At 36.9% G+C, this 15,410-nt stretch overlaps 1 protein-coding gene across 5 annotated transcripts in view; it reads right to left on the minus strand.

Annotated features, from left to right (window-relative positions):
* Positions 1-652: 652 nt before the first annotated feature.
* LOC110829757 (ATP-dependent DNA/RNA helicase DHX36) overlaps positions 653-15,410 on the minus strand; it is a 28,669-nt gene continuing 13,911 nt past the window's right edge. For all 5 annotated transcript variants that reach the window (XM_022063819.2, XM_087344317.1, XM_022063820.2 and 2 more), the window contains 12 exons: positions 14,982-15,130; positions 14,232-14,351; positions 12,857-13,068; positions 11,880-11,957; positions 11,121-11,307; positions 9,875-10,076; positions 8,815-9,003; positions 7,975-8,147; positions 7,350-7,505; positions 4,376-4,685; positions 4,198-4,295; positions 653-2,823 (listed from right to left, as the gene is read on the minus strand). In XM_022063819.2, coding sequence (XP_021919511.1) covers positions 2,742-2,823; positions 4,198-4,295; positions 4,376-4,685; positions 7,350-7,505; positions 7,975-8,147; positions 8,815-9,003; positions 9,875-10,076; positions 11,121-11,307; positions 11,880-11,957; positions 12,857-13,068; positions 14,232-14,351; positions 14,982-15,130 — 1,956 coding nt within the window. In that variant the 3' untranslated portion in view covers positions 653-2,741. The remainder of the gene's footprint in view (positions 2,824-4,197; positions 4,296-4,375; positions 4,686-7,349; positions 7,506-7,974; positions 8,148-8,814; positions 9,004-9,874; positions 10,077-11,120; positions 11,308-11,879; positions 11,958-12,856; positions 13,069-14,231; positions 14,352-14,981; positions 15,131-15,410) is intronic.

Consider the following 15,410-nt stretch of genomic DNA (forward strand, 5'->3'; position numbering starts at 1 on the left):
TTTACGGCATGTAAAAGAACCTTGCGAGAATAAAATGATATGTTTCGTAAACAAAATTCAGTGATCATTTCTCACCCATGTCTCTCCTGATTCACTACTAGAGGGCTCTGACAGTCGAAATCAGGATTGAGAAGAAATTGTGCACAGGCAGTGGGCTTGTCACTCACTACTCACAAAGGAAGGAGGCGGCAAAGACCCACACTGGGTTATAGAGCCAAGAAAGAAGAAAGAAAAAGTATCATGATAATGGAGTTAACTGGAAGTTTAAACGTTATGAATTTGGAGGAAAGGGAAGAAGTGGTCATGGCTTCTTTAAGGCACAATCCCAGCATCTGTATGAAAGAGGACAAAAAATCTCGACTCCAAATCCAGTGCTGAAGAAAAAGCAGGAATACTGCCACTGAACTTTCTCCACTAGCTGTGTCAGATGACACTAGGCGAGTTTTGCAAGGTAAAAATAACGATCTACTTGAATCATAAGGGCAGTGGAGATAAAGATCTAGATGTGCTCAACTTCAACCAATTTAGAGTGGGCAAGTTTCAGAACCAGCGTACACACAGTGATGGTGAAGAGAAAAGTGATAAATCCTGTACCTGCCACAAATCAAACCCTGCATTGCCTTTTCCTTTCCAGGAAAGAAAGCTTAGAATATCTGAGCAGAACTAATATTTAATTTTTAAATCTACATTGTGTTAAATACTATTTGTTTGTGAGATTATTTCATTTCAGGCTGCATCTTTTTTCATAAATTTATAATACCATACAATATGTTAATATTTACTCTCATCTTTTTCATTAGTTTTCTTTATCACCAATTATCTCACTGTCCTTCAGTCCCATTTGCCAGATAATAGAAATCTACTGTATATACTTCCATATATAAAATTTGTAGGCACTTTTATCTATCCTCATAACACATTTCAAATGTCTAGCTGGACTACTACTACTTTATGTTCAACAAAAAAGTTCTTAACAACAATTTTATAACTTCTTAAATTCTATCAACACACAGAAATTTTGGATTCAACATTAAGCAGGCTCGTGTTTAAGACTTAAAATGAGTTGCTACATGGCATGAAAGGATTTACGATTTAGACAGATGCTAACTAAACCCAATTATATCATTACCTTGTGCGGGAAAGACTAAATTATAGAATTACACAGAACAGTTTCACACTAAAGTGTTCCAAATATATTTGTTTTGCTTTGTATGCCAAAAATAATATTAAATACTACACATACAGCATATGTTCTGTATTCAGTTGCAATCTCAAATTAGTAGAGAATTAAACATGACCTACAATATCTCTCTACAAAGTTAAAGCCAAATATGTGTAATACAAATCAAAATAACCCACTTAAAAATGTGTTTCCTATACAGGTAACTCTGGGTTTACGAAAGTTTGATTTACGAACATTCGCTATAACGAACGTCACAATTCATTCAAAATTTCTTAAAGTCGCCAATAGATAGAGTTCCTTATAAAAAGAAATGCCAAATGTAGAGTGAACATAATTGTCAGATTTAAATAAATAGAAAAATTTATTACAATAATTAAGAGAAAATTGGTTAATAAAACTAATCTAGCCAGTAAAAAAACGTTGGTTTACATGCCACGCCGCGTAGGATGTTTTCTCGTGGGAAAGAAATTGGTGATTCCCCTAATTATAATATATAATAATATCATAAAAGCTCAGGAATGCAAGATACAAATTAATGAACAAAAACTTATAACGAATGTCTTGGAACGGAACTCGGTCGTAAACCGAGAGTTGCCCGTATAAACCCTCCAACCACGTACAAATTAAGCAAATCTTTACAAACACACAAACTTATTCCCTAGATAGAGCATTTCATTTACCTTCCTATCTGGCTGAAGTTCACGTGAGGCAGAAATTTTAATAAACAGTTCAAGAGTGGCTTCTTGAAACTTAATGTTTTTATGACCTTCATCACAGTTTTCTCCAAAACTTCAAGAAATTTAAGGCAGATTTTCTAATAGGTGTGTGTGTTTACATATATAACTTTGTAAATATTGAAATGCATCAAACTTGAATGCACATAAAATAAGCCAAAAACCAAAGAATATTGTGTAAAAGTAAAATTTGTTTATCAGATGATTTATAATTAAAGTGAGATATGAAATCATATTCTCTAAGGCTAGATCCTTGAAAACTGATAATTTTGCAAAATGCCCAAACAATTTCATTTAAACACTACTGTAGGATACCGTTTATTCTCCATGTTTGGTCTTATACTATTCTAGTACACTGTTACTTCTCTACTACTTATCATCCATTAGAACTCATTTGTCTAACATTATTTAAAAAAATGCAACATTTTCTGAAACACCATCAGGTTACTGGCAAGTCATGAAAACAGTCTTCAGCAAATCACATGTTGTTTGTATAGCACAAACAAATATGAAATCTAGTGGGGAGAAAATTATCAAGTGTGCAAGAGAACTTTATACTTCAAGATGGTTATCTTCTGGATTGCTGTGTTTGTAGTTTGGTAGAAGTTCACTGACGTTTCAGAGATTCTCGCTGCCTCCACCATCATGGCAATAAGCAAGGACCTCTGAAACGTCGGCAAACTTCTAACAGACTACATGGCGCAACAACCCAGAAGAAAGTCATCTTCAGACACCACTGCAATAACCTCAAATCCTATATATTTAAACATCGATATTTGGCTGAAATGTTGACTTTATACCAGTGTGAAAACGCTGATAACTTCTCAGTCTGAAAAATTTTCATCACCTTCTTGCTCCAAAAACATCTTCTGTTTATCTTCTGATGTGATCAGCTCAATAATGGCTCTGTAATGCAGAATGAAAAGATGCATGAAGCACACGTAAATGAACTGTAACCATGTCTGTGTTTTTTTGCACAAGGATATCATGCAGACTGACAGAGTGTCAACACAACAGATATTGTTATATGGAACTATTCTGTGCTATGGAACAGTGACACACCTGAAACAAGCTACTCGAGTTGTTTATAATTTCTTTGTCTATGCAAATGACAGAGTAGTATTTTTATATGGCCTCTTCCCATATTCCTCCTGATCCATAAATCACAAACGTTTTATTTATTTCTTATCTGACTGAAAACAATCTCTTAAATGGGCTCAGCATTACAAAATAATCTAAGATAAGCTTATTGTTGGTTTACAGGTGTTAAATTTGATTTGTTGCCCTTTGCAATTTTGCATGCATCACTGGCCCTGTTCATTCACTCGAGATACTAATATATTCCTCCAAAGATATGAGTCAGAAAACTTCTTCATTCTACTTCGTTAAATATACAACACAGCAGAAAAAGTTTCACACAAATGTGGTAGTCCTCAATGATTTTGTTGTTCCTTGGCTCCACAACCACATTGGGGGTTTTTACCACCTACTTTTTGGAAGTTTCCTAGTCTCTGAAGTGTGCATTTGTGAGTAGTGAGTGACCAGCCCACTTACTCTGCACAATTTCTACTCAATCCTGATTTTGACTGCCAGAGCCATCTAGTAGTCAATCAGGAGAGATCTGGGTGAGAAATGGCGGCTGAATTTTGCTTACGAAACATTTCATTCACGCTCATAAAGACTTTAACATTATATATACTTAAAGTCATGTCCAAACCTTTTGCATACTGTGAATTTTTACACACACATTCTGTTTAATTATAAAGTGCCATAATTCGGACTTGACATGGACATAAACTAAATCTGCCTCAAAAGCAAATTTCATCGAAGTCAATAGAGTGAATTAACCCATGAACATACATGAGCAAACACACTTAATTTGCACGGGTATTTACAACAGATGCACAAAAGACTTAGCTTTGACAACCTTAGAAACATATTCCAAATACAAAATGTATGAGAAATTCAGTTCATTTGGAGGGGATAAAAATGACTGCAAACACTGCCCCATGCCATGAAGGCATACAGCGACAGTGGAGGTAAAGCTTCATGCATTCAGGACCTCAGTATGAGGTGAAGTTCAGTGGCCAGCTTCATATCCAGGCCGCTATACTCTGCAGCCAGTGACATGAGCATGAGTGACCAATTATATGGTCTGGACATGCCAGCAAAGAGAAAAATATGTCCCTGCTAGGAATAAAACCCTGGTCATCAAACCTTCACCTATTCACTTTTATCACTATGCTATCCCATATCTACAAACACACATGTAAGATTCACCTGAGGACTGCCCCTTCATTGCTGTAACAGCTCCAATTAATGGTCCCAGGATGCGTGATCTTATACTCCAAGAGCCGATCCAGCCTTGTTCTCAATTCCTGAAACAGATAACATACAAAAGCTATTTTCCAACAGCCCGACCGTTCTCTTCAACATTGGATTTGTGACTTACACTAACCTTGACTAGGTTTGCAGTGCGTTCCTTACACTTGAAGTGTAATGACTTGTCAACAGCAATTGTTTCAACACCATCTTCAATAAAAAAATCCACACCTTGTCCAAAGAAGAGGAGTGGCAGAGGGTAAACCATTGTTGTATCATGCAGATAGATAGATGTGCTCTTTAGTTTCAAGTGGTACAAGAGCAACGGACTTTCAAATTCGGTCTCCTTCTCATTAATGGAACGAGGGTGAATGCAAACTCTCCCATCCTCAGGTGTTGTTAATGTGACAACAACTTGTCCTGTCCTGTTGCTTCTCTTGACAGACCTGCAAGAAAGTAACATCTCCATAACCAACCTCAGACAGACAGTTAATATGGGCTGGAGATCACACAGGCTATTGAAAAATGTAAAAAGGATGAAGGGTGAAGAGATGCTTGAAACCAAAATAAAGGCAACTGATAATGGCACTGGAAAGAAATTTATGGAGAGCTGTTGAAGTGTCGTAGATACTGTCAACAAAACTATATGACTGTTCATTGCAGTTACAATGGTTAAGATGTTTGCACTATACAACGGGTCATCTGCCATAGACTATACTTCATCAAACATCTTCAACTATAACAACAGAATTTTTATCATACCTGGTCATTTCTTCAATACCCAACTACAATGACAGAACAAAATTAAAGACATCAACAACCCCAGAACTCAAGACTTCACATCATAACCAACCTGCAAAAAGACCATCATCACAAAATGTGATTTAGATCAAACTTCACCACATTCAATTTTATCGCCCTTATCTATTTAACTATTCTATATTTTTATTTGAATGAGTAGGAGCTATACCTCCTCTCCCCCCAAATGACCTACATGGCATGTAGTGGGACTGCTTTACTTTAATTTTCATACTTTTATTTATTTTATTAATAAATACTTTTTAATATTTTATCTCTTATTTTGTAAGTATGCATCCACAGATAGCAATCATCATGTAAATTACACATTTTAGTATGTGTCAATGACATTTACTGTATATGAGCACCCAAAGATGGCAAATTTCAAAAATATTAGTGCAAACATCTTACTACTGTAACTGAAATAAAGAATCATATAGTAGTCTGAAACAAGGAAAGAAGATGAAGTTCCAGGAATTAAAATGAGAAGCTGAGAATAGGGAAAACTGGAGAGCTCTTTTTGGGCAGAGCAATAGACCTGTCATAAGGCAGAACACTGAATAATAATAATAATAATAATAATAATAGTTGTGTTGAAACCGAGTCACAGTAATATAACCATTCCATCAATAACAGAGGAAATGCTGTTATGAAGCCGGTCCAGAGGATAAAGGTAGCAGCCCGACCAATGGAATACTGATCGCCAGGCAAGTAACCTGACATAAGAAAATAATATGGCGCTTAACGCAAAAAGCAGACAGAACAAGAGAAACAAACCAAGTTTACAATATTAAGTTATTTCAAGATGAAAGCATTAAATGATTATACACCCAAAGAATAGAACAACAAATGAGAACAATACCTGAAAACATTGATACTGAAAAAGAATGGGAAAATATTAAGACAATTATAAACACAGCAGCTAATGGAAATCTTGTAAAACTAATATAAATCCTAAAAAGAGAAAATCTGGAAATAAAAAAATATTTTCAATAAAAATTTAGCATATAACAAATATTTAAATACAAAAAAAGTAGATGAATTTGAATACAAATGCTGTAGAGCCCTAGCAAAGAGAAACTACAAAAACACAGACAATCTTGGGAAACATTCATTTCACATTTAGAATCAGATCTATATAAGAGAAAATCAAATGCATTTAAAATTATTAAACATATGAATCAAGATACTAAAGAATCTGTTAAAATAAACTGTGAAAAAACTAAAGAATTTCTTAAATACTACACAAAACTTTTGACTGATATGTACAAGGTGCGATCGGAAAATTTCAAGACTGCGCCTATAAAAACCCGTACACTTATCTCAGGTATTAAGTTCATCCATCACCCTCGAAGTAGTTCCCCTGGGAGTGAACACAACGATCCCAGCGCCGCTGCCAAGCCTGGAAGCATCCCTGGAAATCTTTCTTTGTCAGCCTGTCAAGCACCATCTGCGATTCTGCCTGAATCTCTTCTATCGTCTCAAATCTCCTTCCCTTTAGCTGAATTTTCATCTTTGGGAAGAGGAAGAAGTCACACAGAGCTAAATCCGGCGATCCGGCAAGATCTTTGAGCTCCTGACAAACGAGAAGTCGATTCTGCTTCTGGTCCTCAGACAGGAGTCTTGGCACAAACTTGGCTGCGATGCGTCGCATGTGGAGTTCTTCCTTTAGAATCAGCTGACAGATCCCATAGCCTATCCCAACAATGTCGCACAAGTCGTTGATGGTACGACGTCGATCTTCGTGAATGGCCTGCCGAATCTTCGTAACATACTCGGGAGTTGTGCTCGAAGATGGTCGTCCAGAACGCTCGTCATTATCGACAGAAGTTCGGCCATTTTTAAAACGTGAATGCCACACAAAAGTTTGTGCACGACCCATTGCGGACTCCCCAAATGCTTGCTTTAGCATTTCATAGGTTTCCGTAGCCGTTTTGGCAAGACTTTAGCAAAATTTGATGCACACGCCATTCCGAAATCGCAGGAGGGTCGGTGTAATGCACTACCAAAACGCCCGTAACTAAGAAACAAATGCTAATTCTTTGATGCCGGCTGGCACAGTGATTCACTATGAATGTAGGCCGCACCCCCTAGCGGCAGAAGCTCGTACTACATCCGGTTCGCCCTCTATTGACACAGTCTTTAAACTTTCTGATCGCACCTCGTACTTTAGTATTGAATACTGTAGCTGTTATACAATCTTTAAGAAAGCTATGAGAAATGTTAGTTAAGGTAATCACTCTTGGCTAAGGTTTAAACTGCAAACCTCACAAATACAAGCAACACCAAAGTGAGAAGAACATAGTGCTCACCGTACAACTGCAACATTGGGATAGAGACCAGCACAGATAATGGCCTTCACAAGGCTTGAATTGTTCGAGTTGATGTTTGAATCTTCAGCTTTTGGATCCCTGCTGCTAAGGAAATTCATTTCATGAAGGTGTTCAGCAAACTGGCCCTTCATGTCTCTGCAAAATTCATAACAGAACCAAACAATTTCATTGGTATTTAGTGTTCAGTAAACGCTGTCTGTCCTTATACAAACCACAGGAACAAAACAAGTGATTATATTTTATGGAACTCCATTTCAACTAATTTTAAGTCAGAAACCATAAGATACTGTGTGAAAAACTGATAATACCAAACTTCCTTCAAATGCTCCCAAATGTTTACAGAAATGTAATGATTATTGAACAAGCAAACTGTTTGTTCAAAATTTCCACTTGTACACATCTGCAACACCTCAAAGCAACGATGCAAGTCAGAGGGCTGACCTGTTGTCATATCTGAAAATCTACACTGAGCACAACAGAGTGACCAGTGTACGCACGTGTGTGTAGAAGGCATCGACAACAATACAGTGAATGAATATGTCCAGACTGTAGCACTAGGAGCTGTCCGAAATCCAAACGTTAAACATTAAACTGCTAGCAGTACCTGAGTAATGAAAGCGTGTTGGGCGAAAGGAAGTATTCCCAACAGAACTCATGCCCTCTTCTCATTTGTTCAGCTGCTTCCCACTGTTTAAGTGCCTCAGCCAGGACTAAATGATCACTTTTCAATCCCTTGGAAAGATGCAGCTTCTTCCGATTTACATCTGCCTCACGACCCTTCAGCAACATAACATCAAACATTCGGAGTAATTAAATTACAACTATATGTATATAAACTTAAGGGTATGGTAATTTTGCAAGTCAGAAGACAAACAAAACTAAGCACTAACCTAAATCACACATGTGGCTTTGTCCCACCTAGGAAACTAATTTGTACTCACACAGTCACTTACTGCTACTGTGCACAGTAAATAAAACATTTTCATTAGTTTCAAATACATTACAATAGTGTTCCTGCAATACCAAAAACAGAAAGCAATTGCTACTCATCCCCACCATATCATCTGAAAGATCAAACCTTTTCATATCCTGCTACTACAAGATACCCTCTCAAGATCAATACTGATAAATTAAGTAATTTTATTATACTACGCTAGATAATTAACACAGTTCAGCAGAGAGTAAGGACAGACACACATACTGCTCTTGTTCAAGGTATGATCAACAAGAAGTTGTAGAATTTATTTTAATAACCACACAACCATTGTTTCAATTCTATTAATTATGTTATTTTAGTACAGTCCATTTGATTCTTATTCAACTGGATTACATTAATCTGTGGCTCTGAAAGCATCAAAACAAATCAGGAAATAAAGATTATCAGATGACATAACATAGCCAAACAAAGTTCATCACAGCATGTGATGATATTCCAAAGTCTCACCAATGGAACATGAAAAGCATCTTTGAAACTGAGGCTTGCGGCAACAGAGAAGATTGGGTCGACACAGCTGAAGAGGGCACCCATCAGAATCATCTTCCCAGTCTGTGGGTCGAGAGGTAATCTGGCCAAGTGGAAACCCAAGGGTGTGAGGTTCTCATCTGCATCTAAAGCATTTAGGTTCTCCAGTAACTGTCAGAGTAAACATACATCAAAATGTAATTTGTATGCATGTCAATTCATGGATACCTGCATAAACAAAATGTAAAATAATGAAAACCCACAAAGATTAAAACAAGAGTGGAAATTTCCACACCTTCCCTTTGTAATTTTGTATCATTGGTTCCTGAAGATACACCCTGGTTGCTATTGGAGCTAATCACAGTACAGATGCTATATTGCAGCCATTAATTTCACTGTTGACAAAGTTACCAACAGGAAAGAGATTATACTGCACCAAGCAGGCCAATGAAACCAAGATGTGCTGCTGGCTTATTTTACAACGCAGCCTGTGATCAAGGCCACATCATGAGAGAAAGGATAGAACATGACAGAGAAAAACACAAGGGCATTTAGTTTTGCATATCAACTGGAAATGTTTTAACTGAGTTGGAAACAGTTAGTTATTTATATAATTTAAAACAATTAATTTATCCCTGACAATAAGAAACACATGGGAGGGATTCCAAGGCCCAAAAATAATATTCTAATATTTTGCATCAAAATTATTTTCCTGAAAATGATGACATAAATTATGTAATCTTCTGTTGATTTGCTAATAATGCTCTGATGTGAAGGCCATACAAACTGTTGTTGTTCTGATCACTGAAAGATATAACAGAGCTTGTAGCTGTGACATAATTATATAATCTTTTATGTATGCATCTTTTCTGTATTTAATATACATATATATAATATTGTATATACACAACAATAAAAAAGTTTTAGAACTTAATGAGATACATAGCATACATCACATACTAGCATTTTGTACAAAGAGTCATTTTTAAGAAATGTGGCCAAGTGTTGCCAGGTTCTCTAAGTGCTGGACTACATAATTTACCTTAATTGACAATTCAACTGCACGAGGATCTGGAGGATCCATCACTCTCTCTAAGAACATTTTTGTTTTTCCCAACTGCAGTATCTTGATCTGCAAGATAACCTCATCCAGACAAGTCCGCAGCATCTCAGGAAGTGGGTAGTCTGCCAGAGCCATCTCTCTTGCCCTTGTATACAGATGGTAACATTCCCCTGGCTGCACTCTGCACAGAATTCAAAACTATATTACACAGAACTGCAGCAAAGTACTACAACGAACTTTTGGAAGCAACATGCACCTACTTCAGAAGCAGTAGCATTACTCATAGACCCTGTAAGTGTTCATAAGCAATCTCTACACAGAAAATCATTAATTTTGCAACATAAATAACTCAAACAATGAGTTGGTGGTTCTTATTTTATCACAAAATATTAACTGCTAAGGTTACACAAACTGAAATGAAACAGTATAATGTGTAAGTGAGAACTTGAGAAGAAAATGGGAAAAAGTAACAGTTGTCAGAGAGAGAGAGAGAGAGAGAGAGAGAGAGAGAGAGTTGCTAGCTTGGCATTTGCTTGAAGGGACTGAGAAAAACCACAAAAAACTCAAGGTGATATTCAAAATGGATGCCTGCTCTATCATCACATTAATGTACATGTTACAGCAGAGGTGTGTCTGCTCACATGACATTGTATGGACACATTTTAAGAATGAATGAAGAGTTCCAAAGGTTCAAAACACGAGGAAAAAAAACAAACAAGATGAACAGACAGATCAAGATGATAAGAATAGGTTAGGGAAAATGTGACAAAGATGGAAGGAAAAGCATGCGAAGAAACTGAGAAAGAGAAGCTGTGGGAAGAGAGAGTTGTAGTTGTCAGATGACCCACTTAAAATATAACTTTTATTTTCTTAACATTTAATCTTAATTTTACTGAATGTGTATAACTTGAAGGTTACATAGTGACCAAATTAAACAAAATCCTCTTGGGTCATCTACCACATCAAGTGGCCAAAAGAAATAAAAGTTTTGGGAACCATCTCCATCCATTTGATCAGAGACGTAATGTAACTGGATACTTCACATGTGCCCTTTGTATACCGGCTCAGCTTCGAGTACTGAAAGCAAGTGATGACAGGCCGTTTGCTTACATCAGACTGCACTACTGTACATTCACTAAACAATGCAGTTCAGTACCTAAAAGTGATGATGTTAAGATTATAAATAATAATAAAAGTTTAAAAAAGTACTTTATCTGCTACTAACCTGCCTGCACGCCCTCGCCTTTGTCTTGAATTGGCTAAGCTCACCCATTCTTCTTTCAGAGTTGAGATGTTATTCTCAACATCAAAATTCTTCAGCTTAATTTTACCACAATCTATTACATATACAACATCATCAATTGTAATAGATGTTTCAGCTAAATTTGTAGCAATGATGATCTTACGCACACCTAAAAAGTAAACAATGTCTATTACCTCAAAAGCAAGTTGAAATGAATCCTGTATGATACGAGGCTTTTATAGCAGTGACTGTGGTCTTCTAGGTGACCACCAATGTTTCACAAGTATGCAATGCCTCATTCTAACCAGAAGATTGGGTAGCATGTGCCTCTGTAACATCAGTAACCACTTAAAAGACTATACAGTGTCACAACTGAGAAGACCTGATAAATGAACAGTGTTTTCAATAGTAGCTTTTTTGTAAATGCCAATAACTATGACTCTGCAAGAAACCTACACACCTGCCACTTCAGAGAAATGCAACAAGAGGGAATATATACAGCATTTTATGGAAATTTCAAGTACAAAACCCAGTTTTCAAGTCACAATATTACTGCATACATCACATGAATGTCTACTTCACATACTGGTCCACATTTTTTCTTAAATTATGTTTTCAAAATTTCTCTAATCATTCTTCCAGAAATCTAGCTCATTTTCCAAAAATTATTAGTCCTCCACTAAAACTGTGCATTGCAAACAGATTTTACATGCAGGTTACTGGCTGTTACTGAAAATTTACCTTTCGGAGGCTGGTCAAACACAGACTTCTGAATCACTGTAGGCATGAGTGAATGGAGTGGAATGATCAAATAGCGAGCTGAAAATAATACGACACTTTGTGATAACCATCATATGACACAATAAATATAACAGAATTCTTTCATTTCCCATAGCTCAGTGCTTGGCTTGTTTGGTTTATAAACATGGTGGTAGATATAACAAGAACTGCTTCAAAGTGAATGTAGAGAATTAATACAAAATGAATAGGCTGTGACAGTTCAGTGCCTGAACCACGTTTCTCAACTTGTGCCAGAACCCAAGAGTTTCCTCTTTGCCACCATTCCTCAGCCCAGCTCTGGCATCACCCAGCTGTCTACCCAGTGGTACAACTGATTTTTAGGATGTAAACAGAGACAAAAAGAAGTGTTAAAAGAATAAATTACTGAAAGAATAAAAATGCAAGACAATTTTACCAGGTAATGAGGGCCATGCTCTGAAAATGCCCAAGGAGGGGAAAATATGCCATAAGTTACTATATGCCCATATTAATGTACAGAGCAGGAACTTCAACATGGACCAAGGCAGATACTAGTAGATAAATGGCAGAAGTGACTATATTTTTAAGATGAATAGAAGGAAAAACCAAAAGAGATAAAACAAGAAATGAAAAAATTAGATAGACTCTAAAGATAAATGCCCTAAAAGGCAAACAGCTATAGAATGAGACACATTTAAAAATGAATGGAAAGACAATTTAAAATGTTTCAAACATGAAAACATGCAGGAGGGAGAATGGGTTCAAGATGGGACCAACAGGTAAGTGAAGATGTGATGCAGGAAAGGAATAAAAAGGACAGAAATCGAGGAAAGAGAGGCTGATGGTGAGGACTGGTTGTAAGATGACCCACTTAAAATGGAAGTGACTTAAGAAGAAAAATGTGTTCTTTCTAGAAATTCAAAGATTTCACTAACATAAATTAATCTTCTTGTACTTACAAGATGGGAAACTGACATTTTCATTAAGCAGCTTGTGCAAACTAGAAATCTTATCCCAACCAGGCAGGAAAACTAAGATTGCACCATCATCCTTTGTGATACATATGTGATGAATTAAAGCAGCAATTAAATCCAAATTGATATCTTCTGATGAAGGATTTTTCAACATCTCCAACACACGTGATGAATATTTACCTTCTGATACAAGATGCCTAAAAGAAAAGTGAATTAGTAAGTGCAGTTATACTCTGACAACTCAGACAGTTTAGAACATTCAGTAGGCCTTAACTAAGCAAAGCAAAGTAAAGCTGTCCCACTATACGCCATGTAGTCATTTGGGGGGAGTGGAGGTACAACTCCTATTCTTTCTTGACCTCGGCACTAGATGGGGTGAGTGTTCAGCATCACGCCCCGGCCGTGCTTTACCCCTGGGAAAGGACCCCAGTACACATTGGATAGGTGGCTGGGTGGGTCCCAGAGACAGTCTGGATGCAGAGGCTACAGGAAAAATCCTTTGCCCCTGTCAGGGATCAAACCCATCATCCAGAACATAGCTAGTCGCTATACTGACTGAGCTATCCCGGCTCTCAGGCCTTAACATAAAAAATGTTTAAAAAACTTGGTTTAACAGCAATTATGATTTACAAACTTTAATCAAAATAAAACAGTATAAGGCATATAGAACAAAAGAAATCACTCCTTAGGGTTCTATGATTTAAGAGTTTTCTGTGATTAGGATTAAATATTTCACAGTCCTGTACAACATTTCATAACAATGTTAGCTCTTCACCCAATCCCCAAGCCTCCCTATCTGCACACTGTTTATTCAATACACTCACAGCTGCCCTTTACATCCAGAAGCTGTCTGCTCCATCTGAAACCTGATTACACACCTCCATTACCTTAGAATACAATCCAGTGGCTGGGTTTCTGAACACAGTAATGGCATTTTGGGTTTAAAAACAGAAGGGAATATCTTGAACAGCAGAACTACTAAAAATAAAAGTCAACAAAACTATAGACAGCTAACTGACAAACAAAATTTTAATAAGAAAATTAAAATACACAAAAATATCTATGCCATGTTACTGTCCATTCTTGACTGTACATAGAAATCAAATTAACCAACTCTATGAAGGAGAGTTCTTCAGAAGCTCTCATCTAGTCAAGAAACTCAACAGTTCACTACCATGTTCACAAGAGACTGCCAATGGACCCTATCCTGAGCCACACAAATCCAGCCAACATCCCCACATTGTATTTCAATACTGTCCTCCCATCAAGGCGTGACAAATTCCCTTTAGCTTTTCTAACTGAAGTCACCTCCCTGTGTAGGACACGCCAGTTCATTGCTGTATAAATACACCATCCTTACCTCAAATATGGCTCAATGAAATCTCTGAACTTCTCCACTTTTTGAATCTCTGCCTTGAAGGGCTTCAAATGCTTCCTCCATCCATGAACATGAAGTTCTCTTGATGGTTTAATCTCAAACCTTTAAAAATATTATAAAAGTCTGAAATATATATACACTGAAATAGTCACCCAGTCTCCTAATGCTTATTATTCACTAACTGTTTGGGTTCCAGCTCTAAAACCCAAGAAGGCATAAGGGTGGTAGGAATTCCCCTAACAAGAAGGAAGTGTGTGATAAAGAAATTACACTTGCAAGCACAATGTACCACAATGAGCAAACTTATTGGTATCAAATATCTTCAGGGCAGACAACGGTTGTGTATACCAGATCAGTAGTCGTGCTGAATGGCTGGTCCCACTGCACAGCCGTTGCTTTTCGTCTCTCATCACACAAATTGTCCCACAATGTCTCAGAGGTCGAACCCAAACAGTAATAATATGTGTCACTATAAAAGGGTTAAAAGAAATAAAGAAGTCAATTTAATGATGGCGAAATGTACATATTATTTTTTATCAAAATATAAACTGGGGAACGTGCTGCTTTACATCCACTGTTGTCTTGTTGCCAGGCGCATATGAACACAGCGCTTCATGACTTGCAATCTTCAGTCCCTACAATGTTTGGATAAACAAATATCAATGAAGAAGAGACACACAACAGGCATATGGGACACATAGAACATATATTATGAGATAAGTTGCACTGTACCTGGTCATCTCTAGGACATCCTCCAGGTAGTACTCTGTTACTGGATAGGTAAAGCCTGGTATGTTCATACAGGGACAGTCACCATAATATTTAGCAAACTGCTTAGCATTTAAAGTGGCACTCATCAAAATGACTTTCAAGTCTGGCCTCTGCAAAATTAAAACAGAAAAATTAACTTTATTTATTTGTGCTTCTTAACCTTACTGGATTCAAAAATCACTGCCTATCTGACATGGAACACAGTATAAATAAATGTACAAACCTAAAACACCTAGTAACTCCATGAAGCAAAGTCCTTCCTGGGAAGGTAAAAGTCACTCATCTAAACAACATATTCCTTGACTTTACAGAAAACCTAAAATTTTGTAAACATAATCAATAGAACCCTCCACTGTTCTCCTCCCATCTTGGTAGGTTAGGCAACACAAA

Source organism: Zootermopsis nevadensis, unplaced genomic scaffold (genome assembly GCF_977971745.1).
Source record: "Zootermopsis nevadensis isolate Lab colony 2312 unplaced genomic scaffold, Znev_1.0 Znev_ptg000007l, whole genome shotgun sequence".
Classification (NCBI taxonomy): Eukaryota; Metazoa; Arthropoda; class Insecta; order Blattodea; family Termopsidae; genus Zootermopsis; species Zootermopsis nevadensis.